General features: G+C 43.7%; 1 protein-coding gene across 1 annotated transcript in view; it reads left to right on the plus strand.

Moving 5' to 3' along the window:
• Window positions 1-25,848, plus strand: part of MTHFD1 (methylenetetrahydrofolate dehydrogenase, cyclohydrolase and formyltetrahydrofolate synthetase 1) — a 59,874-nt gene that overhangs the window by 1,534 nt on the left and 32,492 nt on the right. Inside the window, exons 2-7 of the mRNA XM_059182300.1 lie at window positions 13,983-14,067; window positions 20,960-21,019; window positions 21,431-21,484; window positions 22,311-22,447; window positions 22,587-22,687; window positions 24,921-25,057. Coding sequence (XP_059038283.1) covers window positions 13,983-14,067; window positions 20,960-21,019; window positions 21,431-21,484; window positions 22,311-22,447; window positions 22,587-22,687; window positions 24,921-25,057 — 574 coding nt within the window. The remainder of the gene's footprint in view (window positions 1-13,982; window positions 14,068-20,959; window positions 21,020-21,430; window positions 21,485-22,310; window positions 22,448-22,586; window positions 22,688-24,920; window positions 25,058-25,848) is intronic.

The raw sequence follows: 25,848 nt of genomic DNA on the forward strand, positions 1-25,848 counted from the left end.
GTGTTCCCTCTCTTGCTGTCTCTCTCTCTGTCAAATAAATAAGGAAAATCTTTGAAAAATAAAAATAAAAATAAAAGACTGAAGAAATAATTTAGGCTTGTTTCCTGGCAGGCCACTGAGAATAGGTCGTCAGTGGATACCTATTGTTGAGTGGAGAGAAAGTTAAATATGTCTGTTTGCTCCATAAAGGCAAATACATGCATTGTCCTGTTTATGTCTATATCCCAAACACCTAGAAACCTTCTTCACTCCTTATTGGTTGTGTGGCTTTAAGCAATTTAGTTAACCTGTCTATACCAAAACTTCCTCAGATATAATAAAAATAATATCTGGGCTATTGAGTGATTAGGAGAATTGAATTAATTTTTAGCTGAAAAGGATTTAGAATTGTTCTGGCACATGATAAATGTTCAATACATCTTAGTGGTGTTAATGATTAAGTTAATGTATACATGGATGATTGATTATCTTTTTGACAGTGATAGCTGCCTTGAAGTCAATTTCAGTGGTTCTCAACATGAACTCAAAGTCACTCAGGGAGCTTTTTGTTTTTATTTCTTTTTATTTAACTATGAATACATAACTCAATGAATTTTTTGTAACTGAATTTACTGAGTAACTAGCACCCAGATCAAGAAGTGTCATTGGCACCCCAGAAGCCCTCCTTCCTATACCCTCCAGTCACCACCCCCCGTAAAGGTAATCAATACCCTGACTTCTGACACTGTAGATTAATGGTGCCTGTCTTTGAACTTTATATAAATAGCATTGTACTGTATAAAGACTTCAGTGTCTGGCTTCTTTGAATTAACATTGTGTTTCTGAGATTACTTCATGTTGCATGTAGTTGTAGTTCATTTACTCTCATTGCTGTATTGTATTCTACTCTATGAATTTGCCACTATTTACTCATCCACGGACACTTAGTTTCTAGTTTTTGGTGGTATGAGTTGTAACTGCTATGAGCACTTTTTTTTTTTTTTTTCAAGATTTTATTTACATGAGAGAAAGCACAAGCAGGGGGAAGGGCAGAGGGAGAGGGAGAAACAGACTCCCTCCTGAGCTGGGAGCCCATCACAGGGCTTGATCCCAAGACCCCAAGATCATGACCTGAGCTGAAGTCAGATGTTTAATTGACTAAGCCACACATATGTCACATGAGCCTTCTTTTACAAGTCTTTTGGTGGAACATACACACATTTCTGTTGGTTACGTATGTAAGAGTAGAATTGTAGAGTAGTAGGACAAATATGTATGATTGGTTTTAGTAGAAATTGCGTCTTTTCCAAGATAGTTTTGCCAAATTAGTCTTATAGGGTACTTGGGAAAAATATCAGTGCCTGGGTGCCCACACTAGACTGGTAATTGGAATTGCTAGCAATAAGCCACTGAGTTCATATATTCTCTAAGTCTTTTAAAAGCTCATTTCTGTGATTCTGATGCATCCTGAAAGTTGAGAACCGCTTATTTAAAACCTTAGATATAAATCTAGTTCTCATCATCAAAGTATGGTAGTGATTTGGTTATAAGGATTGAAAGCATTTTCTAGAATTGCATTTCAGGTACTGGAAGGGTCCCTCTACCCAGCCTGCTCAGAGTTGACTGGGCTTTTTTTTTTACATTGCCCTGTGGTAATCAGTTCCTACTAACACATTGTCAGTCTGAGGTCTCCTTGTACTTAACTGAAGATCTTTCTTTCATGTGTTAATAAGATGGCTCAGAGACTGCCAAACCTTGGGCCCTTGACCTTCATGGAGTGCTGGACTCCGGAAGCTGGTACTAGTCACGGTTCCTCAGAAGGTGGGAGTTTTGGAAAAGTGGACAGCTTTCTTGGCTCATGGGGTCATGGAATCCCCCAGCAACTTGTGCTGAGGCTGCAACAGGCTTCTGACTGGGGCTATGGCTTTGGGGGAATCTGCATAAGAAGGCACTTCTTATAGCTTGAGTAGGCTGGACTCCCAGGTGGAGGCTCTGGGAGGGTGTCCCCACCTGTCCTCTTTTACTAGGTCAGGGACACTCTTGAGAGGAAAGGTAAGTGAACATCTTCCATGGCATCCAGGGATCCTGGAGTCCAGGGAAGGGGTCCCCTCTTCTCCAAGTTTGCAGGTTAGCTTTCTTGGTTGCTGGCAACTCCTGGTTCTCTCCAGGGATAAATTTGCAAGCTTTCAAGGGCCTTGGGCAGTCTTTTCCCTGATACAGTCTTTGAACTGTAAAATCTCTTACTTGGAGGGAGAAAGAATGGGCAGGCCATGAGTTCTACAGTCAGAATTTCTCCAAAACCCAGTCCACTCAATCCATCCCATCCTGCCGCTGAAAGCGATGTGATTTGGCCAAAGGTCACTAGGCTGGTCAGTGGCAGAGGTGGCCCAGTACACGGTGTTTTTCATTCTGTCAGGCACTTATTACTTTGTGAGAAGGAATTTCGGAAGCTAATCTTTACAGCAGTCTTCCTTTCACGGCCATGTTACCCACTCTGCTGAAAAAGGCCTTCCTTGAGTTTGGTTTGTTTTCATTATTCTTCTTTTGTATCTTACTTGGAGCCAGGACTAGACAAGAGTTGATTCCAGATTTCATCTCTGCCTGTTCGACTCTGTGGGAAATCTAGTTGCCCAATTATCTCCCTTTAGAAGGAACACCCCTTTTCTCCCTTGAGGGGACTTCCAATGCTGCAGTCTTGAGTTTAACATTTGGGAGAGATCTGAAGGTTAGAGGCAAGTGTGTGTCATTTTTGGGTATTTATTCACTTTTTTTTTTTTTTTTAAGATTTTATTTATTTACGTGAGAGAGAGAGACAGTGAGAGAGAGCGTGAACGAGGAGAAGGTCAGAGAGAGAAGCAGACTCCCCCATGGAGCTGGGAGCCCAATGCGGGACTCGATCCCAGGACTCCAGGATCATGACCTGAGCCGAAGGCAGTCGTCCAACCAACTGAGCCACCCAGGCATCCCTATTTATTCACTTTTTCAACAAATATATATATGCCTCCTGTATGCAAGCACTCTTCAGAGCATAGGGACTGTGGTAGTGAATAAAATAGCCTAAATCCCTATTTCTGGAGTTTGCATCCTCTTGGGTAGATAGTGACAATAAAATAGGTACAGAAATGTGAAGTGATGAGAAGTGCCAAAGGGAAAACCAGAGCAAAGGAAAGGAATAGAGATTTCTGAAGCATGGGGGAATTGTAATTTTAAATGTGGGAATTAAGCTCATACTTACTGGAAAGATGACTTTGGGGCAAATAGTTGAAGGTGGTGGCACTGTGGGCCTCCCAGTGTAAAGGGGAAGGGAGTTCCTGACCAAAAAACACAGCTTGTGGGGCGCCTGGGTGGCTCAGTGGGTTAAAGCCGCTGCCTTTGGCTCAGGTCATGATCCCAGAGTCCTGGGATCAAGCCCCACATTGGGCTTTCTGCTCGGCAGGGAGCCTGCTTCCTCCTCTCTCTCTCTCTGCCTGCCTCTCTGCCTACTTGTGATCTCTGTCTGTCAAATAAATAAATAAAATCTTAAAAAACAAAAAAAACCCACAGCTTGTGTGATGGACCTTTGACCTCACTGGTTATTAAATGGCTGCCTTGGGGTCAACAGTGATGGCCCCAGAAAAGCGACTGAGTAGAGGAACTGAGTGAAATACCCTATCATTTGTGGTGAGAGCCCACCCTGGCTTTACAGAGATGTCCTTTCAGAGATTATTCAAAGGTGGGGTTGGAGGATGCCTGAGTGGCTCAGTCGGTTGGGCACCTGCCTTTGGTTCAGGTCATGATCCCGGAGTCCTGGGACCTAGGCCCCTATCACACTCCCCCTTGCATGGTGGGTGGGTAGCCTGCTTCTCCCTCTCTCTCTAACGCCCCTCCTGCTTGTGCAAGCGCTTTCTCCCTCTCTCTCTCTCTCTCTGTCAAATAAATAAATAAATATATTCTTAAGAAGAGAGATTAGGGGCGCCTGGGTGGCTCAGTGGGTTGGGCCGCTGCCTTTGGCTCGGGTCGTGATCTCGGGGTCCTGGGATCGAGTCCCGCATCGGGCTCTCTGCTCGGCGGGGAGCCTGCTTCCTCCTCTCTCTCTCTCTGCCTGCCTCTATGCCTACTTGTGATCTCTCTCTGTCAAATAAATAAATAAAATCTTTAAAAAAAAAAAAAGTGAGATTATTCAGAGATGTGGAAATTAGATGGAACCCTGAATTGGTTTTTAGGCTAGAGATTACAGTTCTTACCTCTGTTCTTTTCAAAGTGGGGCCTGCTGAATCTTGTGTGATTTGTTTGCCCTGTGGTTCCCTTTGTTAGCTACACTGGAGCCCTCCATTGGTGGCATTTTTTCTTGGTCAAGTCTTCTTTCTGGAAAGACTGGTTGTGAAGAGACGTGGGTTTTCTGCTTGTCAGGCCTGCGAGAGAAGGTGCTCTTACTAGTTTTTGTAGGTTGAGTAAATCTGTGAGCTCCCTGTGGGAAGTAACCCTAGAGCTAGATACAGTGCTGCCCCCATCCAGGAGTCCCTGGGTAACTTAGTTTACCTCTTTGTGCCTTAGTTTCCTCCTCTGTATGTTGGAGAAGTAATGGCACCTAATTCATAAGGTTGTTGAAATTAAATGAGTACCCTTATTGGTACAGCATTCAGAGCAGTCCCTGGTACATAGTTAAGTTTTAATGAATTGGTGCTTAGGAAGTACCTGTTGAATAAACAAGTCATGTTTGTATTTATTCAGGCTGTATCTTTGGCAGTTGGCTTATAACCTTGAACCTTAAAATTAGAATTTATTCTGCTGGTCACAGATAAAAATGGAACCATGGCTATACATTTAGCTCCAGGGTCAGAAGAATTCTTTCTGGAAACAGAATTATCGGGGAAGGGCTACTAAATGTTGGTAAGGTTTTTGTTTTTGTTTTGTTGATAAGCTTTTTATGTTGTCCTAAGGATAAGATAAGCGTAGACCCTTTTGTGCTTAACAAATTTTGAGATCCAAATAATAAAAGTAATATAAAATAAATAAAATAAAAATAGGGAGATCCAAAATGCAGGCCTTTCAGAAGTTATCTTGAACCTTGAACGCCCAGGCTGGCCTGAGTCTGGGAGCCTTGCGGGGGAGCAGGAGGAATCGTTCCTCTGCGAAATTGTAAATAGTCCATGCAGCCAGGCTCTGGAGTCTAGTTCTCTCTGGCAGAGTCTGGGGCTGGCAGCTGACTGCTGTAACCATGGCACTGGCCATGGTGCCTGAGGATGTGGTCAAGAACAAGTGTCCTCATCCATCAGGAAGGTTGGCATCAGGCAGCTTGGGATTTACAGTGGGGCTTTGAGTAGGGGTGAGCGGTCCCCTGTGTATCTCCATTTGCAGGAACTCGGAGGAGGGTCCCTGCAAAGGCTCCTTCTCCTTCTGTTGACCCTGGTAGGGGCTGGGCAGCGTAGAGATTAAGGCCTTGTATGGCCAGGGCCAGTCACTCAGCCTCACTCTCCTCCTCCCTGCTTTGTGGGTGGCAATAGCCTTGTTTATATCCTGGGGTTGTAGACAGGATTAAAAGGGTGTGTCATCGGGATGCCTGGGTGGCTCAGTTGGTTAAGCAGCTGCCTTCAGCTCAGGTCATGATCCCAGTGTCCCAGGATTGAGTCCCAGGGATTGAGTCCCACATCGGGCTCCTTGCTCAGCAGGGAGCCTGCTTCTCCCTCTGCCTCTGCCTGCCATTCTCTCTGCCTGTGCTCGCTCTCCCCCCCTCTCTCTCTGATAAATAAATAAAATCTTTAAAAAAAAAAGGGGGGGGGTCATCTTGAGTCCTGGGAACAAGGCTGTGTGCTTGTGTTGTTGGGAATGGATTCTCTGATGATCCATCGTGCAGAAAACCCCAAGCAACCTCTGCCCTGCACTTTGCTCCCCCTGCTACTTTCCCATAAGGCGTCCCTAGCACCCTGTAAATCCATGAACTTGAAGGAATGAGTGGTTGACAGTTCCACAGGCAGGATCCCTCAGCCATCCCGGCCACCTCACCCTCCATTTTGCAGTTTCTGAAACTTTGGCCAGAGGACTAATATGACCAGGAGTTATAAGGCTGGTGGCAGGGGCTCCATGTGGCATTCTCCTGCCTTGCCACTTGCTTGTCACTTGCTTGCTAAAAGGAATTGCAAGCTTGTATCCACTGGATTGGCTCTTCCTGTTAGGAGATGAATGGACTAATTAATCTGTTTGGAAGGCTTCCAAACTGCTTCTATTCAGAAAGTCATTGTCAAGGTTGGAGACAAGTCAAACCTTGCATTGTGAGCTAGGGTTTTCTTTTCCCCCTTGATAAAAAGCTCTTCCGCTGGAGCCTGGGCAGGAGGGGTACAGCTTTGAGTTGCTGGTGCTTGAGAAGTCCCAGGAAATAGGGTTTTTTTGGTAAAAGGTTTTGCCAGAGCCTGTTAAGAAATGTATCTTCACTGACTTTTTTTATTTTTTTTAAGATTTTTTTTTTTTTTTTTTTGGACAGACTGAGATCACAAATAGGCAGAGAGGCAGGCAGAAAGAGAGGGAGGAAACAGGCTTCCCACCGATCAGAAAGCCCGATGCGGGGCTCGATCCCAGGACCCTGACCATGACCCGAGCCGAAGGCAGAGGCTTTAACTCACTGAGCCACCCAGGAGCCCCTGTCTTCACTGACTTAACATGATAAACGATCTTTCATTTTGGTGCCCAAGTACTATACCCAATTTATTTAGTAAGCAGCCTCTTAGACCTAAGCCCTTTTTACCCAAGATTTTCCTTTAGCCTTGTCTAAAAGCAGAAAGCTCAGGTCTTTGTGAGGCTTTTCTCAGAGCTCTTAGTCTACTCTTCCCCTCCAAGTGGAGGCCCCCTTTCTGCAACCTTCTTTCCATATTCCCTTTGGATGATAATCCAGAGGCCTGCTTGGGACCATCATCAGCTCTGACGGCCACACCTGTGGTTAATAGACTAATTCTGGGAATTGGGCTCTCTCAGATCCTCATATTTGGGGCCATCAGCCATGAGGTCTCATAACTCTTGCCACCAACTAATGCTTACAAAATGGTGGCCTAGAGGCCAAATAGAGGTTTTATTGGGTTTACAGAGTTATTTTTAAAAATTGGATTGCTTCCCAACACATTTATGTATGTCGTCATACCCCCAAATCTGGATGCCTGACATTTTGAAAGGAAATGGAAAGTTTAGCAATGCTGTACTCTATTCTTTCTGTCGCAGATTTGCGCGATCAGAGTGGAAGCTGTCCCACTCCCATGTGAGGGGGAGGGAGGTGGAACCGCATTGTTCAGGAATCCTGCCACACCTGGTTGTGTTCCCCCTGAACTCTGGCAGTGCTTTTTCTCTTTCTCACCTCTCTCTAATGCCTTTTTTCCCCCCCTCTCTAATGCACTTTCGATCTGTTTCTAAATTCCTACCTTTTATGAAGCCTGTCTTGACCAGTTCAACCGAGTTTCCCAGATCCATGTGTTCCTTCTAGGTCAGTGGTTCTCAAATGGGGCCAATTTTGCCCTTTTCTCCACCTCAGGGTGCGTTTGGATGTGTCTGGAGACACATTTTTGGTTGTCATATGGGGAGTGGCTGTGTGCTAGTGGCATCAAGAAGCACAAGCCAGGGGTGTTCCTACCAAGCATCCTACAATGCACAGAGGAGCCCCCCGCAACAAAGAATATCTAGCCCAAAGGCCAGTAGTGCTGAAACTGATAAACCCTGATCTAGAAACTCATAATAAGTAGTTATTTTATGATTGTGTATATGGATGACCTGTACACCCACTGGGAATCAGAAGATGCATTAGAATTTTACACCATTTAGCCATTTTTCATGTCATGAATATCCGGCAACCTAACCATCCTTGGGTCTTTGAGAGAGTTTGAGAGAACTGGGTGGAAGAATTTTACATTATAAATTTTATTGGGGCATAAAATAGATTCACATTAAGCTTTCAAATATATATTTGAGGTACCTGTCAAGCTTAGTATATATTTGCATTAATTATAATAATTCTTATTTTAAATATTCTTCAACATAATGAAGGAAAGTACTAGTATTAGTTGACTTCTATATACTGATATAATGTAGCTGTTACTATTATGTCATGTAGCAGTGAAAACAATCAGTTTCTGAAAGAAGGTAGTTCAGTCTTTAAATTTGACTTAAGTAGGAATTTGAAATATATGTATTTCTTGGAACACTAGGTGGCCTCAGAATCACAATGGATTTTACAAGGAACTACATGGTGGTGGTGTTTTTTTGTTGTTGCTTTTTTTTTTTTTTTTTAATTTGAAGTATTTTTTAGCAGTATAAAAGTTGTTAAGGACAGGGGCACCTGGGTGGCTCAGTGGGTTAAAGCCTCTGCCTTCGGCTCGGGTCGTGATCCCAGGGTCCTGGGATCGAACCCCACATTGGGCTCTCTGCTCAATGGCGAGCCTGCTTCCTCCTCTCTCTCTGCCTGCCTCTCTGCCTACTTGTGATCTCTGTCTGTCAAATAAATAAATAAAATCTTTAAAAAAAAAAAAAGTTGTTAAGGACAAATGAAATAAAACAACAAAATATGAAAATTAAGCAAATAAAACATTTGTGTTGTACTACACTGTTAAAATCTTAAAACAATCATCTACTCCTTGCAGGGTAGAAGCAAAAGACATTTGTGTTCTTATAAAAGCCCTGCATACCAGGGGTGCCTGGATGGCTCGGTGGGTTTAAAGCCTTCGGCTCAGGTCATAATCACAGGGTTCTGGGATCGAGCCTCTCTGCTCAGCGGGGAGCCTGCTTCCATGATGAATGTCCTTCCTTTTTCTCTCATCAGTTACAAAAAGCTTATTACTCTGTGTACCTTTGAGAATCATTTGAGAATCATTTGGGAATGACTCTAAGCTTGTGCTACATTTCAGTGTTAACTGAGGCAGCTTTTATTTTCATCTTGTAGATTTCTTAGTCAGAAATTTCCTACTGCCTTCTCTTTCTACCTGTAGCTTCTGTTGAAATGTCCCTATTGAGTTATATTTCAGCCACGCTTTTTTCCTCAGTCATAAAATGTCCAAAATTTGGAAACGAACCATCGTGTTAAAGAACGAGTTGTAATTTGTAGTGGACTTTGCCAGGAATAATTGTATGAGACTTTGGGCAAAAGAGATCTGGGTGACTCTGTAGGGGTATTAGGACTCTTTGGGGGTGATGTAATTTGTAGGAATGTGTACCTTTGACTTCTACTGATTAGACTCTTTTACAGCTATATGTGCTGGAAGTTGACTTGAGGAAAACCAGGAGTAATGCACATGACTCTTGACTGTAGATATATAAACACATTTTGACAGGTTAAAATAGAAATGATTTCTACCTTAATTTTCGCCCCTTAGGGAAAAAAAAGATAACCCCAAACATTGCCTTTTATTGGCCCATAGCAGCGCTTCTAAACCTTGGGTGAGGTTAACATGTGGGCTCGATCATTGCTGCCCTGTGCACTGTAGGATATTTAGTTGCGTCTCTGGCCTCTACCCACTAGATGCCAGTAGCGACTTAGTTAAAACTGCGTCTGTATTTGTGTACATCTAATTGGCTATGATTATTTTACTAGTATCAGTCTAACAGGACTGTAATAGTTTACTGCTACTTTGTCTCACCACATTCACTGATACTCTAGTACGGATTTCTCCTACATTGGGATTGAGATGTATCGTCCCTTAGGTTTTAGAGAATGTTCATGCAGGCTGGCATTGGGAGGTCTACTATTCAGGGATCAAGGGCATCTTTCCAAGTGCCTATTTCTGCCTCACTTTGCCCCAGAATCTTTACCAGGATAGTGTGACTCATGGGCCATGGCTAGAAATCAAGGCATCTGCAACTCCAGGAAGTTTCTGTTGATTTAGGAGGTGATTCAGAAGTCGCTCTAGCATTTTAACTGTCTGGAAATAAGAACTGTAAAAACTGGAGTTTCCTACCATTTAACTCATTACACTACTAAAAGAAAGGTAGATGAGGGAGAGAGAGGTTAACTTTTCTCTCCACAGAGGTCTTCTACAGTTTCTTAGCCTCAGGCATGCTTGACACTTGGCTCTTCTTCTTATACTTTTCATTTCAAGGTTCTTCAGTTAGGGGCCAGCCCAGAAAACCAAGACGGGTGGGGGGGGGGGGGTTCAAAGGGACCTTGGAGACCGAATTCAACTGCCTTGATTTTTTTTTTCCCCTTGCTAGAGCAGAAAACTTTTTGCCTATTACTTCAGTGTTCTGAGCTAATTCTTCCTGATTGTGGTTTATGTGTATTTTTAAATGTCTCATTGCTATTCTGATCATCTTATGAAGAGGCCTAAAACGTTCATTTTTAAACAAATCTTTCTAGTTGAAAGAATATCCCTGCTAATGCAACTTCAAAAACAGTCCTGCTTCTTAGAAAAAGTTTAAAGGATTCAGTGTAACTGATCTCAATCTATTATCTTTTTTAGGAAAAAATTTGCATACATGGACCTATTTTACATTATAGCACAGAAAACACAGAACCTGAGTGGCTCAGAGGGTTAAGTGTCAACTCTTGGTTTCGGCTCAGGTCATGATCTAGGGGTCGTGGTACTAAGCGCCATGCAAGGAGTCTGCTTGAGATTCTCCCTCTCCCCCTCCCCCTGCTCATACACATACTCTTACTCTCTCAAATGAGTAAATACATCTTAAAAAAAAAAAAAAAAGACAAGAAGATACAGAACATTTTGTTGTTTGCTCTTAACCTACTGGGCTGAAATATTTTCCACCTCTACCACCGTGTAGTACTGGGATCTCATAGCTTGCTACCTGCTGGGTAAAAGTATTATTTTCAGTTGCCTCTAGACTCCTTTCTTCAAGTCTCAGATGGCCATTATTCTAGAACCCTTATAAGATTTGGTGGATAAATTCACAGTATCAGTATGGAATCTGCCCCGTGACTTAAAATACTTGTGGTGGTCAGTTCTTCCCACTCTATTTTACACCAACCCCCCCCCCCCCCAATCTCAGAGTCCTCTGCAGCCCTGGCATTTTCTCTGTGCTTCATGTTAATACATCTGGAATCCAACCACTTCTTGCCAGCATACCATACAATAGTCCAAGCCACCATCACCTCCGGCCTGGATTTTTGCAATTTGAATAACTTCTTGTTGGTGTTCCTGATTCTCACCTTTCTCCTGATCCTCTCTTCCCAATTCAGCCAGGAGTAATCCTTCAGAAATGTTAAGTCCTATCATGTCAGCAACCAAGAATAATCCTTTAGAAATCCTAAGTCCTATCATGTCAACCCTGTTTCAAGTCCTCTCAGGCTTCCCATCACATATATAATAAAAGACAGGCTGCCTCGGTCTGTCTCATTTGGTTACTGCTTCTCCTTGGACCTCATTTATCCACTCAGGGCCTTTGCACTTGCTGTTTTCCTCTCCCGTTGGCTCACAGAAAGCCCCAGGACTGCCCAGAGCCCGTTTCGGCATCTTTGGGATAAGGAAACCCTCTCTTCCCTTGGTTTCCAACATTACTGAGAATCTCAGATACAGATTTCCCTGACAGTTTGAAAGTATAGCATTCCAATGAAAACTTTCACACACCAAAGTGGCACAAAGCGAAGAATTTGTTACCATTAGCTCATACGGAAAGTTTTTGAGCATTTCCAGACTCAAAAAAAAAAACTCTCTTGGGCTTTTCCGATATCTTAAGATACATCTCACTAAATAGATGCACAAAATAAATCAAGGTAAAGCACAGATGCTCACGGACAGTTCAGAGCTATAGGGGCTCGAGGCTGAGTTGCTGAGTTCCCCAGGAAGGAGTCAAGTAGTGCCTCTATAAGGGCTTGCTGCAGAACAAATAACTGAATGCCATTTTTGTTTTTTCCCTTTTTTCATAAAAGTGAATATCCTCTGGGGACACCTGGGTGGTGGCTCAGTTGTTTAGTGGCTGCCTTCAGCTCAGGTCACAATCCTGGAGTCCCAGGATCAAGCCCCATGTTGGGCTCCCAACTCAGTGTTAGTCTGCTTCTCCCCTTCCTCTGCCCCTCCCTCCCACTCCCACTTGTGCTTGCTCACTCTCTCATTTACACTCTCTCTTAAATAAAATCTTTTTTTTTTTTAAGATTTTATTTATTTATTTGACAGAGAGAGAGAGGGGAGGAAGCAGGCTCCCTGCTGAACAGAGAGCCCGATGTGGGACTCGATCCCAGGACCCTGAGATCATGACCTGAGCCGAAGGCAGTGGCTTAACCCACTGAGCCACCCAGGCGCCCAAATAAAATCTTTTTTAAAAAGCTCAAAAATCCTCTGGATTCGTTTCTGAAAAGTGAAGTGGAGAAATCTGAAATGTTGAAAAGCAGGGGATACCTGTATAGAGCCGTTACTGCTGCTCTTCCTTATTACTGTCTTACATTCTGCCTAGAGATGGTTATTCCCCAAACCTGCCTCCCCGCCCAGCAAATTTTGTTTGGGTTGCGAGGGTTAAAGGAGAGCCCATAGGAACCTGTGTCTAGACCTTTGCAGTTTGAATAACTTCTTGCTTGTGTCCCTGATTCTCACCGTTCCCCTTACAGTCTGTTCCCAGTTCAGCCGGGAGTAGCCCAGCACTCTGTCCAGTCACCCAGGGAAGCAGCCAAGACTAGGACTGCTGGGCCCTTTCAGTGGCAGGCCGGTGATAACATGGCGGCTCCAGTATTTCCTGTTCTCTTGTGTCAGAGCAGAACTGTGGCCTCTGTTCAGGTCAAATTCCAGTGAAAGAAACTCCCAACAGTCTATTCATCCTTTTGAACTGTATTATTGTATAGGATAATTGATGCAATTGATTTTTTAAAATAAGGTCTCTAGCTAGAAATACAGTTTTTAACTCTTTAAGTATGACTTCTTGTATCATTCAACATTCTTAACGTTGACGAGGCTAATCCAAATAATCTATTTGTGCCTATTTATGTCAGTGGTTTGGAACTGGATCTGGAAGTAACCACATTAGAAAGAGGGAAGAGATGTTTGCTAATGTTCCTATATAGTTCTATGTCAGAGATGGTTAAGATGAAGAAAGGCAAATGACAAAAGGGCTCCTTCAACAGAGACAGAGCCTGTTCAAGTTCGTGACTGGGCAAAGTTGGACTATTTTGAATGTTTACTTATGGGAGTGATTGAATGTACTTGCTGTCCTGTTGTATTATTGAGAAATTTCATATTGTTTCATGAGAGGTTATACTTTTTACCTTGCATTAAATTCTTTTGTGAGGAAAATTCTTTTGCTAATTAGGATATAGTTTTTAAGTTCATACTGTCTTTGGAGTGGGATTCATTGGTTATGATTCAGTCTTATGTGAATGCACTGTGATCATCTTACCGGGGAAAGTTGAGCGGGTGTGAGATCTAGTTCTTCCCTGCAAAGTTTTTTCATATGGCACCTGGAGAGAGGAAATGCTGAAAAAGAATGAGGATTGGCAGCATTCCAGAAGTACTGGTTCAAGTTTCTGTTTGTTCACGGTGTGATTTTGAATGCCATCAACTAAAATGGTTTTTTTATATATAAATTCAGTTAATTAACATGTAATGTATTATTTGTTTCAGGGCTACAAGTCTGTGATTCATCAGTCTTATATGATACCCAGTGCTCATTGCAACACATACTGGCCCCACTATCCATCACCCAGTTACCCCATCCCTCCCCCCCCTCCCCTCCAGCAACCCTCAGTTTGTTTCCTATGATTAGGAGTCTCTTACAGTCTGTCTCCCTCTCTGGTTTTGTCGTCTTTAATTTTTCCCTCTCTTACCCTGTGATCCTCTGCCTTGTTTCTTAAATTCTACATATGAGTGAGTTCATATAATAATTGTCTTTTCTGATAACTAAAATGTTTTAAATTAATAATTCCCCATACCTCGTAGCCCAGTCAGTGTCATCAGGAGTTAGAAAAGACCCGTGTCTGCTTGAGTCCTGGAGAATGTACCACATAATGTCTCTTCAGTGAAGGTGTTTTGAATTTAAGAGAGAAATGCATGTAATAATCCACATGGCTTACTTGTGCTTGAAACCTTTGATGTTAATTCCAACCTTTCCTTTTCCTCTAGGCAAATAAGGGAGAGACTGAAGAACCAAGTCTCTCAGATGAAGGAGCAAGTTCCTGGTTTTACACCAGGCCTGGCCATTTTACAGGTATTGTGATCGTGTTATTTCCACTAAAATCTTCCTCTCCAGACCTCTCAGTACCACAACTGTCCTTTTGTTTTATTGGTTTTCTGCAAAACCTCATCCTCTCTTTTTAGACCACCCTTCTTCAGCTCAGCTTGTAGATGTCAGTGTGTCCTGGCCGTCTGCTCTTCTGTCTGGGCTCCTTTTCCCTAGTACAGTGTCTCTTGCCCTTTGGTCTCAGCACTGCTTACACTTTTCAGAATTTAAGACCTTAAAGAGCTTTGGTTTATATGGATTTACCCATTGATATTTACTGTATTTGGAATTAAGATAAGTTTTTAAATATTTATACATTTTAAAATGCCGGTAGTAAGTTTATTACATGTTAGCATAAGTAACATTCTTAGGAGAAAAAAAATGACTTTTGAAAAACAAAATTTAGTGAGAAGAGGAACATTAGTTTGCATTTTTGCAAAAACGCAAAATTTTTTTATTATTATCTGGCTAAATAGAAGACAGCTGGATTCCCGTCTGCTGCTGCCTTAAGCCTTTTGTCACATGCTGGCTTGAGTGAAATAAATGAAGAAAATCTGGTTTCCTATAAATGTATATTTGTAAAAGGGAAGGGTGTTTTCAGTTGTCTTCCCGGAGAAGTGTGGCTGGTTTTTTTTTTTTTTTTTAAAGATTTTATTTATTTATTTGACAGACAGAGATCACAAGTAGGCAGAGAGGCAGGCAGAGAGAGAGAGAGAGAAAGAGGGAAGCAGGCTTCCTGTGGAGCAGAGAGCCCGATGTGGGGCTCGATCCCAGGACCCTGAGATCATGACCTGAGCCGAAGGCAGCAGCCCAAACCACTGAGCCACCCAGGCGCCTCAGTGTGGCTGTTTTTCTTTGTTACTACAACAGGACCCTGTAAAAGTTTTTACAGGTTAGTCGCAGTGTGGAATCGGAAAGTGTGCAGGTGAACGTTCCTCCTCGGTTACATCAATATCTGTTGTATTCTGTTGCAATTTGAAGGGCTCTTTACCCAGCTTGGTTTGTTTACTCCTTCATCTCTCATTTGGAAAATCATGGTTCACTGAATTATGCAGCCCTTCCAAATGTTAACGCATTTCATTATGCAATATAAAGAAAGCCACAGGGGCGCCTGGGTGGCTCAGTGGTTTAAGCCTCTGCCTTCGGCTCAGGTCATGATCTCAGAGTCCTGGGATCTAGTCCCGCATCGGGCTCTCTGCTCAGCGGGGAGCCTGCTTCCTCCTCTCTCTCTACCTGCCTCTCTGCCTACTTGTGATCTCTCTCTATCAAATAAATAAATAAAAATCTTAAAAAAAAGAAAAGAAAGTCACAAGCGTTAATATTGCCAACAAACTCATCAGAAAAAATTACTGAGAAGTTTATCAAGCTCCCAGGAGTGGATAAAAAATTTTTTGATTTTCACTCGATAGCACAGATTTTACCATTGGCAGCAAATACTGTTAGCTGTTTTCCTTGAAGTAGTGGGCTCACTTTGTCCAGTTTTGAGAAAATATTTGCCAATACGCAAGCGTGAATAATCACGGTTTGTCGGTTTTTTCAAATAAAGATAGTGTTCTGTTTAAAAATGCAACAGTTTTGCTGGCGAGGGCAAAAAACTCGGGCTTTTCCTGGTGACAACCCTCTGTGTGGGATGGAAGTGCTTCACGAATGCTTCCCAGTTCTCGACACAGGGTATTAAAAAGACATGTACACAAGGGCTCAGGTTTCATAAAATGAATAATTTTTACTGCTTCATCAAGAGCACTTTTTTTTCAAGATTTTATTTATTTATTTGACAGAGAGAAAGAGATCACGAGTAGGCAGAGAGGTAGGCAGAGAGAGAAGGGGAAGCAGGCTCCCTGCCGAGCAGAGAGCCTGATGCGGGGCTGGATCCCAGGACCCTGAGACCATGACCTGAGCTGAAGGCAGAAGCTTAACCCACTGAGCCACCCAAGTGCCCCAAGAGCACTTTTTTTTTAAAAGATTTTATTTATTTATTTGAGAGAGAGTGAGAGCAAGAGCCAGAGAGAGAGAGAGAGCATTAGCACAAAGGGGCAGGGGGAGAGGGAGAAGCAGACTCCCCGTTGAGCAGGGAACCCCACATTGAGTCACCCAGGTGCCCCCATCGAGAGAGCACTTCCAAGTGAAATTGGCATCTGTTTTTCACTAGTGTGTGGGGTGTGACTAGTATAGTTTGGTGCCACTGCCTTGTTTTCTGCTGTGTCCCTGGCAGTCTTACCCACTGTTAACCTATGCATTGTCAATACAGATGTCAGTCCTACAGTGAAAAAGGCAGATGATGTCGTAGTATCATGATAAAGCAGTCTGGCACTCACAGAGCTTCTGAAGGGGTCTTGGAGTCCCCCCCCCCCCAGAGTGTTTGAACCACGCTTTGGGAACCACTGCCCCAAATCTGGCAGTTTAACTTGGCTCTCAGTACCAGCTCTAGGTCAGTAGCTTCTAAACCTGGGTTTCTTCTGAATTCTAGACTCGGTTTTTAGGACATCTCTCATTTCCCTTCCTTCTCTAATCTCCGTTGCTTACTATTCCTCATTTTCCTGATACCCAGACCATTTGAATGCCCCAGCCTCTTTTCCACCTGTTCTTTCCCTAAGTAAGCTCACCTAGTTCTTCAGCTGCCTGGGAGAATCCTTCCTGGTTTAGGCCCCTTTCCAGGGTTTCTTCCCTGAGCACCTGATTCATCCTGTAGGAGGCATTCAACAAATGTCTCTCGTATGAACAGATGGACAGATGCACATTTGAAGGGTTGATTTGGATGACAGGAGACTGACAACTTTCACTTGAAATGCCCTTCAGAGACGCCTGTTTCCTTACTTCACATTTCTGTGTGTCTACGTGCTATCAGTTTAATCCCTTGCTGAGTTTCTGTACTGTGTTCATCGAGAATATCGGAGTGAATAGTTCTTAAATATTTTCCCCCATTGCTGTTCATTATCTAAGAGGCCTTAGCTGAGAAGAAAAGCACAAAGGCCTGTGGTTCTGCCTGGTGTGTTCTCTGCTGTAGTGGGTTTTTTCCTTTTTTTGCAAATTAATGAGAATCGAAGGGGTATTTAGTGGGTGTTCACGTGGTACATCTGGCAGACCAGTTATTTCTTGGTTTATTCTTGAGAATCGTTTGTTGTAGAAAGAGTAAATGTGGTAGGCAAGAACTTTATTTCTGTAAAGCCTTCAGAAGGTTTCAGAAAGGATTTTTTAAAATTCCAATTTTAGCAATATTACGATATTTTTTTCCTGTTTATAAGATTGACTTCCAAACTTGTATTTTAAATTTGTTGATTGCAAGTGTTTTCATTACATAAACACTGTTCTGCAGCTTGTCTTCTGTGTCCTTGCCAATAAAACAGTGGTAGAATATTGTAATCTTGCACTTTAGCACCAGAGTCAACATCTTTCCATGATGCAAGGCCTACACGTTATGTTGTAATCACATCCCTGCTTTCTCAGACCTCTTGTTTTCTCCCTGCTGGTGACTGACACCATCTTCCCACACACTCAACCAGAAAGCCAAGCCCTTCTCTTTAGGATTTCTCTCCTTCAGTCCCTTAGATGTAGGGAAATATCATGCTGTTGATTTTGCCTCTCATAAACTCTGGGAATCTCTTTGCTCCTTTCAGTTTCTATTTCTCCCACCCTCTGGGGCCACTATAGTCACCTGCTCACAGGTTTTAGGCTTCTGATCTGGACACTTCCTGTCTGTCTTTCAGCTACAACTGAAGGACTGGTCATAATCCATGTAACCACACCCACCCTGTCCTTTACAGAACGGATGACCATATGTACAGGGTCTGTCCCTTCCTCCTGCCTCTCTCCCTTTCCCTGCTCATACTCACTCACTCTCTTTCTCTCAGAATAAAATAAATAAGATTAAAAACAAACAAACAAACAACAAAAAAGCCAGGGATAAGTAAATTGTGGTCCATATCCAAATGCTACCCAGGTTGGAAAGGGTAAGAATGAAGCAGAAGAATATATGAGAGAGTATATGGCCCCCAAAAGCGAAAATATGTACTCTGACCCTGTACAGAAATGGTTTGTAGGGGCGCCTGGGTGGCTCAGTCGGTTAAAGCCACTGCCTTTGGCTCAGGTCATGATCTCAGGGTCCTGGGATTGAGCCCTGCATCAGGCTCTCTGTTCAGCAGGGATCCTGCTTCCTCCTCTCTCTCTGCCTACTTATGATCTCTGTCAAATAAATAAATAAAATCTTAAAAAAAAAAAAAAAGATTCTTCTTCTCCCCTTCCCTCTGTCTTTAAAAAAAAAAAAGTCCCTAACTTGTTCAGGGATAGGCCCTTTTTAGACTAATGCAATTCACCTTTTTAGAGGAAGAAATTAGCATTACTGATAAAATGTTTCAGTGATTTTCTTGATAAATTGATAGGATTAAGATTTGTTCTCAGAAACCAGTCTTCCACCTACTCACTTGACTGTCAGTCAAGAATCTACTGTTCTCAACTAAACATTCTTTCTGCATCTAGTCCCTAGGCTGTCAATGATTGCATAACCATTTTCAGCTCCAAAATGTCCGAACTGCAGTACCTGGGTGGCTCAGTAGGTTAAGCGTCTGCCTTCGGCTCAGGTCATGATCTCCGGGTCCTGGGATCAAGCCCTGCGTTGGGTTCTCTGCTCAGTGCGGAGTCTGCTTCTTCTGTGGTCTCTCTCTTTCTCTCTCTCTCAAGTAAATTTTTAAAATTAAAAAAAAAAAAATTAAAAATAAAATGTCCATACTGAGAGCCTTTGGGTTGGCTTTTGAGAGGTCTTTTCCTTTGCGTTAGGATTATAATAAAACTTTGATACATGTTTATAACTGTTAACATTTTCTTTCTTTCTTTTTTTAAGATTTTATTTATTTATTTGAGAGAGAGACAGTGAGAGAGAGCATGAGAGGGGAGAAAGTCAGAGGGAGAAGCAGACTCCAAGGAGCAGGGAGCCCGATGTGGGACTCGATCCCAGGACGCTGGGATCATGACCTGAGCCAAAGGCAGTCGCTTAACCAACTGAGCCACCCAGGCGCCCTACATTTTCTTTCTTAAAACTGGTGGCAGCTTTGAAATTTATGGTTTTGTTGTTGTTGGGTTTTTTGTTTGTTTGTTTGTTTGTTTGTTTTTTTAAGATTCTGTTTTTAAATAATCTCTGCACCCAATGTGGGGCTCAGATTTACAACCCCAAGATCAAGAATTGCATGCTCCACCAGCTGAGCCAGCCAGGTACCCCTGGTTTTGGAGTTTTAGAAAAATTCTTTTAGAAACCTGTAGCCAGAAAACAAGTTACCTATAAAAGAACCACAACAACAGACTTGAGACTTCTCTTCTGTCACACCAGATGCCGAAGATAGCATCTCTGAAGGAGAATGTTGTGACTCCAGATTCAGCCAAGTGAATCCTGTCAAGGGCAAAAACAGCAGAAAGATATTTCCAGATAGCATAGACTCAAAAAAAAAAAAAAAAACCCACATACCTTTTCTGGGAAAGTGACTTCAGGTTGCATTTCAGCTACCTGGGGGAATGTAGGAAGATAAACTATAGAACAGAGAAGTTGTGGTTTAAAACAGACCGGAGGTGAGCAGTCAAACCATTTAATCTCAGAGTTAAGTTTAGATAACTCATTATAGTTATAAATATTAATGTAAGTGTGAAGAACAATACTGTTGTATGGGAAACCACCTCCTTTTCCACTCAGATCTAAGAATTCCAGGGTTTCTCAAATGTGATAACTGAATCCCAGAGGGCTGGGTGGTACCAGCAAGGAGCACATGTAGGAAATGGCCAAGGAACAAACATGAGAGGCTCCAAAATTCTAGTGATTTCCCCCACAGGAAGCAGCTAATGCACAGAGCTGCATGTAACCCACAAAAAATAAAATTTCCCTCGGTGGGTTCTTCCGACATGAAATTCAGATGAGCACAAGCAAAACTGAGAACTATCTGTACAAAGGACAGCTGAAGGTCAGTGCAAGGTGGGGTTCTGTGACCTTCAGGAGAGGCTCCACTGACAGCAGCAACGTGACAAGGACTGGAAATACTCTGTTCCTAAGGCCAGCTCTTTCTCTGTGGTTGTCCTGTTAAGAGGAGTCATGCATTGGTTGTCTGTTGTATCAGTGGGCCTGCTGTTTTTCCCCTCTGCAGTTTTAGCAGAAATGAAATTTATGTCCGTCACTGGAACATGGAAAAATACCTGTAAAATAAAGTTTTACAGATTGATGGTTACATACCAAAAATTATAAATATATGTTCATGATGAAAGAAACGGGGGAACACCATAGTGAGACGAGGCATACTGGTTCAGTGGACGCCACGCCTTCCTCTCTGCCTTGAGGGCCACGGACTGCCCTTTGCCTTGCAGAGGTGTCTCTTCTGTGTAAGCTAGAATTAGTTCCACCCCAGCTGGTTTCTCTTCTCTGTGTAGCTGGGCAAGAGAACTTTCCACTGCCCCTGGGGAGGGGGGGTGCAGAATATACCCTTTGGTTTTTCCGGGCTCCCACGGCCGTGGTGTTTTTCTTGCCTGATGACAGTTCAGCCCTCTGTGCTCTGTTCGGGTATGTCAGCTCAAAGGTCGACAAATTCCGCGTGTTTCTGGAAGGCCTGTGGCATCTGCGCTCAGTTTCCAAGGCAGATGCAGATGTCCCCTAGTTTTTTGTTTGTTTGTTTGTTTTTCTTGTGGCTTTTCTTCAGTGGCATTTGGGCGGGTCATGTTTGGGGAGGGATTGGTAACACCACCTATGTTGCTGTCTCCATCCTGCCCCAACATTCTCCATTCTCCTGTAAAGTTCTCTGCAACAGGAGTCTCATGATTAAACACTCCTTTTATCAAAACTAAAATTTCAGAAGCTTTTCTGTACACTTTGCCTTTCTTTGATCATCTGATTTGCATGTATTTATTATTCTAGGTTGGCGACAGAGATGATTCTAATCTTTATATAAATGTGAAGCTGAAGGCTGCTGAAGAGGTAAAGCCCGGAACAGCCGTCACCCCTACCCCAGCTCTAGTTGGTGACACCTTGCCCTTTGCACCACTCCTTGTAAAACTGTCACTGCCCAGACCTGAGTGTCTCAGTTTTGCAAGATAGAAATGCAGACTTAAGCTGCAGTCTCTGGTTTGCACTTGGATGTCTCTAATCAGTGATCCCTAGACTTCCCAAAAAGCAGAGACGGTGGACTGGAAATTGCTTGAGTGCAGTGGTGACAGTGAGCAAGTAAAGGGTGAATGGGTCAAAACGAAAGACTGGTTCTTCAGAACGTACGAGGCTGAAATGGGGACTAAGGGCCCCAGATTTGATTCAGTCATCGTGGTTGAAAGAAATGGGCCTGTGCCTCACGTTCTCTTGCCACTTACCTGTTTTAAATGTCCGTTTTTGCAGATTGGGATCAAAGCCACACACATTAAGTTACCAAGAACGGCCACAGAATCTGAGGTGAGCAACAGATTGATAAGAGGGCAGCTAAAGTGCTGGATCCTCTCCGGATTTGGGGTTAGCGGAATTTTAGGGGTTGGTACACTGGCCACAGGAAGGACCTCGAGGAATTTCTTCCTTCACAGACTGACTCTGCCTCCAGAATATCTTTGCAAACACCTGCGGAGTAAATGGTGCCGTCCTAGGGTATGGCGGCTTTGTACTCCATGCCTGCTTGCACGGTGTCGTGTGCTTCAGATCCCCTGCAGTGTTCGTTAAAAACTGATCCTGGGCCTGTAGCTGTTTGCCTTTTAAAAACCAATACGCATTTCATTTCTGTGGTGGTCAAGAATAGGCCAAACAGATCATCAGCGAATAAAGTTGGAACTGCGGTTCCCGGAGGGTGGAGAGAGTAACAGTGAAGGAGCAGGTGAGGAAAAGAACTTTCTGAGGTCACGAAAATGTCCTGCGTCTGTGCCGTCCAGTGGGGTAGCTACTAGCCTCCAGGGTCCATGTCATTAAAATGAAATGCAGAATTCAGTTCCTTGGTTATGCTAGCTAGCCACATTTCAAATATTCCTTCACCACTACTGTATGGTAAACATGCGTGATGGAACATTCCTGTCTTCACAGAACTCCTGATTGGCGTGAGTGACATGGGTATTACTGTTGAAGTTCTTATTAGCCCTTTTGATGAATTTCTTACCAGACCCTGAAGATTACATCTGGTGTTAGAGTTGCTCTCAGGCTCAAGGGGAGCTTCCTGGGGGGAAGATGGAGCGACTGAAAAGTGTTTCTCCATCTATTTGGTTTCTAACATACAAATGGTGTGCGGTACTACTTTTAGGTGCTGAAGTACGTTACGTCACTGAATGAAGACCTCACTGTACATGGTTTCATAGTGCAGCTGCCTTTAGATTCAGAGAACCCCATTAACACTGAAGCGGTGGTCAATGCGATTGTACCCGAAAAGGATGTGGATGGGTGAGTGAGCCTTGGCTCTCCGTGTCACGTTGCACAATTCCAAGTACATTTCAGTTTCGGGAACAAACCATATGTGCATCTAAAAAGCAAAGACATCTACTTACTTTCTTTTCCCCCTTCACTGCTTTCATTGACTTAGGTTAACTAGCATCAGTGCTGGAAAACTTGCTAGAGGTGACCTAAATGACTGTTTCATCCCTTGTACGCCTAAAGGATGCTTGGAACTCATCAAGGAGACAGGTAAAGACAAATGAATGAAAACAAAGCACCATTTCTTGGGCTTGTTCTTGACACATGGAGGCATGGAGGAGGTACCCTGTGGGCCCTAAATAACGGGACTTGATTGGCTCAAGGACCTGTCAATTGGGAGCTTTACCTAAATTCTCAGTTTTCTCAACAGCTGTATGAACTAGGTTCAGTTACTGCGCAACAGCTTGAGAAAACAGTCTCAGAGAGATGCATAACTTGTCCAACAGGTAGCAGGGGCAAGATTTGAACTCAGAGTTATTTGAGTTCAAAGAAATTTATTTTTTATGAAAAAATAACTTATCAAATAAAAAGAATTCAGACAAAAGGGAAAGTCCCAACCCTCCAAGTGGGCCCTGAGTCTTCATGATAGTTTGAGGACTCGACAGATGGCTGGAAACAGATCTCTTGAACAGTTGGCCATGCTACCCCATTACCTAGTCAACATCTTGGTATTTTAATTTCATCATGAACACTTTTTGCAGAGGTTATTTTTTACAAGGAAATGTGTCCTATTTAAAGGAAGTGGATCAGAAGTTTTAAGTGGAAAGTGTTGGCCAATGTAAATGAAAGTTTTCTGTGGTTGGAAGAAAAGGTCAGGCTATCAGCCTGGGGACAGTTATTACCGTTCAGTCCTACAACTAAATTTATACTCCAGCATATTTAGCAAACTGTATTACAACTTGATAGAAACAAATCCCCTGAGCCACAGCAGCTGTAGGCTTCCCACTTTTATTAATAGTGAAGCTGTTTCCCCTAATGCAGCTTCAAGTTCTTTGCTGAATCCTAAGACGTGTAGAGTAAGGTACCTTTTGAACACTTCACACTTTAAGGGCTTTACTTCTAGGCGTTCATCATGTTAACATTATGTAGAAGCTTACCTTTTTAAAATAAATTAATGTTATATAAGAAGCACAGTTTAAACGCAACCCACCTTGGGGTGCTTGGGTGGCTCAGGCAGTTGAGTGTCCAACTCTTGGTTTCTGCTTGGCTCATGGTCTCAGGGTCATGGTTCAAGCACTGTGTTGGGCTCCATGCTCAGCGTGGGGTCTGCTTGGGATTTTCTCCCTCTCCCTTTGTCCCTCCCCCTGCTCATGCTCTCTCTCTCTCTCTCTCTCTCTCTCTCTCTCTCTCTCTCACACACACACACACACACACACACACACCACATGAATATATAAATCTTTAAAAAATAAAAATAAACACAACCCGCCTTAAGCAAGAATTCACTTCAGCTGGACTGGGTAGAGGGGCTCAGGCTTTCAGGATCTTATCCCTGCTTGTTTCTGTGTGATGGCTCCTTGGGCTCTCCTTGATGGCCCAGAGAAGTTCCAGCCTAGTGCCTCATAGGTCAAGGGCAGAAATGTGGGCGAGCACCCCAAACCATCTCTTAAATTGAATATGTCAGGGCGCCTGGGTGGCTCAGTGGTTTAAGCCGCTGCCTTTGGCTCGGGTCATGATCTCAGGGTCCTGGGATTGAGTCCCACATCGGGCTCTCTGCTCGGCGGGGAGCCTGCTCTCTCTCTCTCGCTCTCTCTCTCTGCCAGCCTCTCTACCTACCTGTGATCTCTCTCTGTCAAATAAATAAAAAAAAAAAAAAAAAATTGAATATGTCAGTCCTGAAAAGGACATTGTGAGAGTGCCCGAAGAATGGATGCTGAGTAAACAAAAGAAATCTTTCTGCTACATTTAAAGTTCCCCTTTATCACTTTCCTGCAAATAGCCCTGTGGCTCAGGCCCTATGCCAGAGGAGAAATGCGGATGAGGAACAGCATAAATAAACTTAGCAGAGCTGGAAAGACTTACTGATCCTCATCTAATTGCCTTTGCTTCCCTCCAGCCCATCACATGCCCCCTATTTGTTATAACTATTTTTCCCACGTAAGTAAATCTACTGTCTTCTTCCATATGGCCATTTAGCCGTATGTCAGGATTTCTTTTTACTTTGCGTGTAGGTTTTCTTCCCACTCCCTATGACTCAATGAATGGATCTTGGCTTCGGCTGCTCCCGAAAACCCACAGCAAGAAGGACACAGTACAAGTCCCAACTTGTCACTGAAATCCTAGAGTTGAGAGTATTATTACCAAGGAAGGGATGTTTTTAGGAAGATTTCTGTTTGATGCTAAGAACCTGTTTTTGTGCGCTTGTTCTGCATTTTCCCATTTTGGTGGCATGTGAAGAGGGCAGCTTCTGCCAATGCTCTGACTCAGCCTGGTCTTCTTTCAGGGGTGCAGATCGCTGGAAGGCACGCGGTCGTGGTCGGGCGCAGTAAGATAGTCGGTGCTCCCATGCATGACTTGCTTCTGTGGAACCATGCCACGGTGACCACCTGCCACTCCAAGACTGCCAATCTAGGCGAAGAGGTCAGGAGTCCAGAGAGCCGTGGGAGAGTTTTGTGTGTGTGTGTGTGTGTGTGTGTGTGTGTGCATGTGTGTGGTAGGTCTTCTCACATGACAGAAACAGGGGACGTTTAAGTGCCAAACACTACCATGTCCTTTACCTCCTTCGGTATTTCACTGAACCCCTGTGGCCATTCTCTGGTTTCTTGTCTCATCTTACATGACAAAGAAACAAATTCCAGTTACAAGACCTGCCCATCATGTAGCTCGTGTTCCGGTCATATTTTTTTTTTGTAGCAGCCTGCGTGGCGGTTGATAGGGATGAGCGATAGAGAAACGGGGGTGGAGCCCAGCAGCCAGATCGCAGGTGTGCAACAGAGTGGTGGCCTCTAGCGGAGGTGCTCCAGAGAGGCCTGTGGACAGGGGTCCTGTGACATCTGTCTTATCTTGTTCTTGACCCAGCATTGGATTCCTAAGCCCAGGAGTCCTCACCTGTACCTGTCTGTGTTGATAGCGCACCTTCTCTTTTAATTCTCCCCAAGTGGCATTCTGCATGAGGTGCTGGTCCCAGTACCCCGTAGGAGAGGGAGCCCTTTCCCAGCATCACGTAATTCAGAGCCGGGCCTCCGGCTCCGAGCCCATGCCCCTCCTGGCCCTGTATGTTTTCATCACATTCCCCACTCAGGAAGATGTCTAGTACCGGGGAGCATTTCGTCATGTGTGGGAACGGGCACCGCCCATGAAGAGCCGGCGGAGACGGTGTGCGGCCCGCACAGAGCAGCTGGTGGCGGTGAACAGTGTCGTGCAAAGCTTAG

Source organism: Mustela lutreola, chromosome 7 (genome assembly GCF_030435805.1).
Source record: "Mustela lutreola isolate mMusLut2 chromosome 7, mMusLut2.pri, whole genome shotgun sequence".
NCBI classification, from domain to species: Eukaryota; Metazoa; Chordata; class Mammalia; order Carnivora; family Mustelidae; genus Mustela; species Mustela lutreola.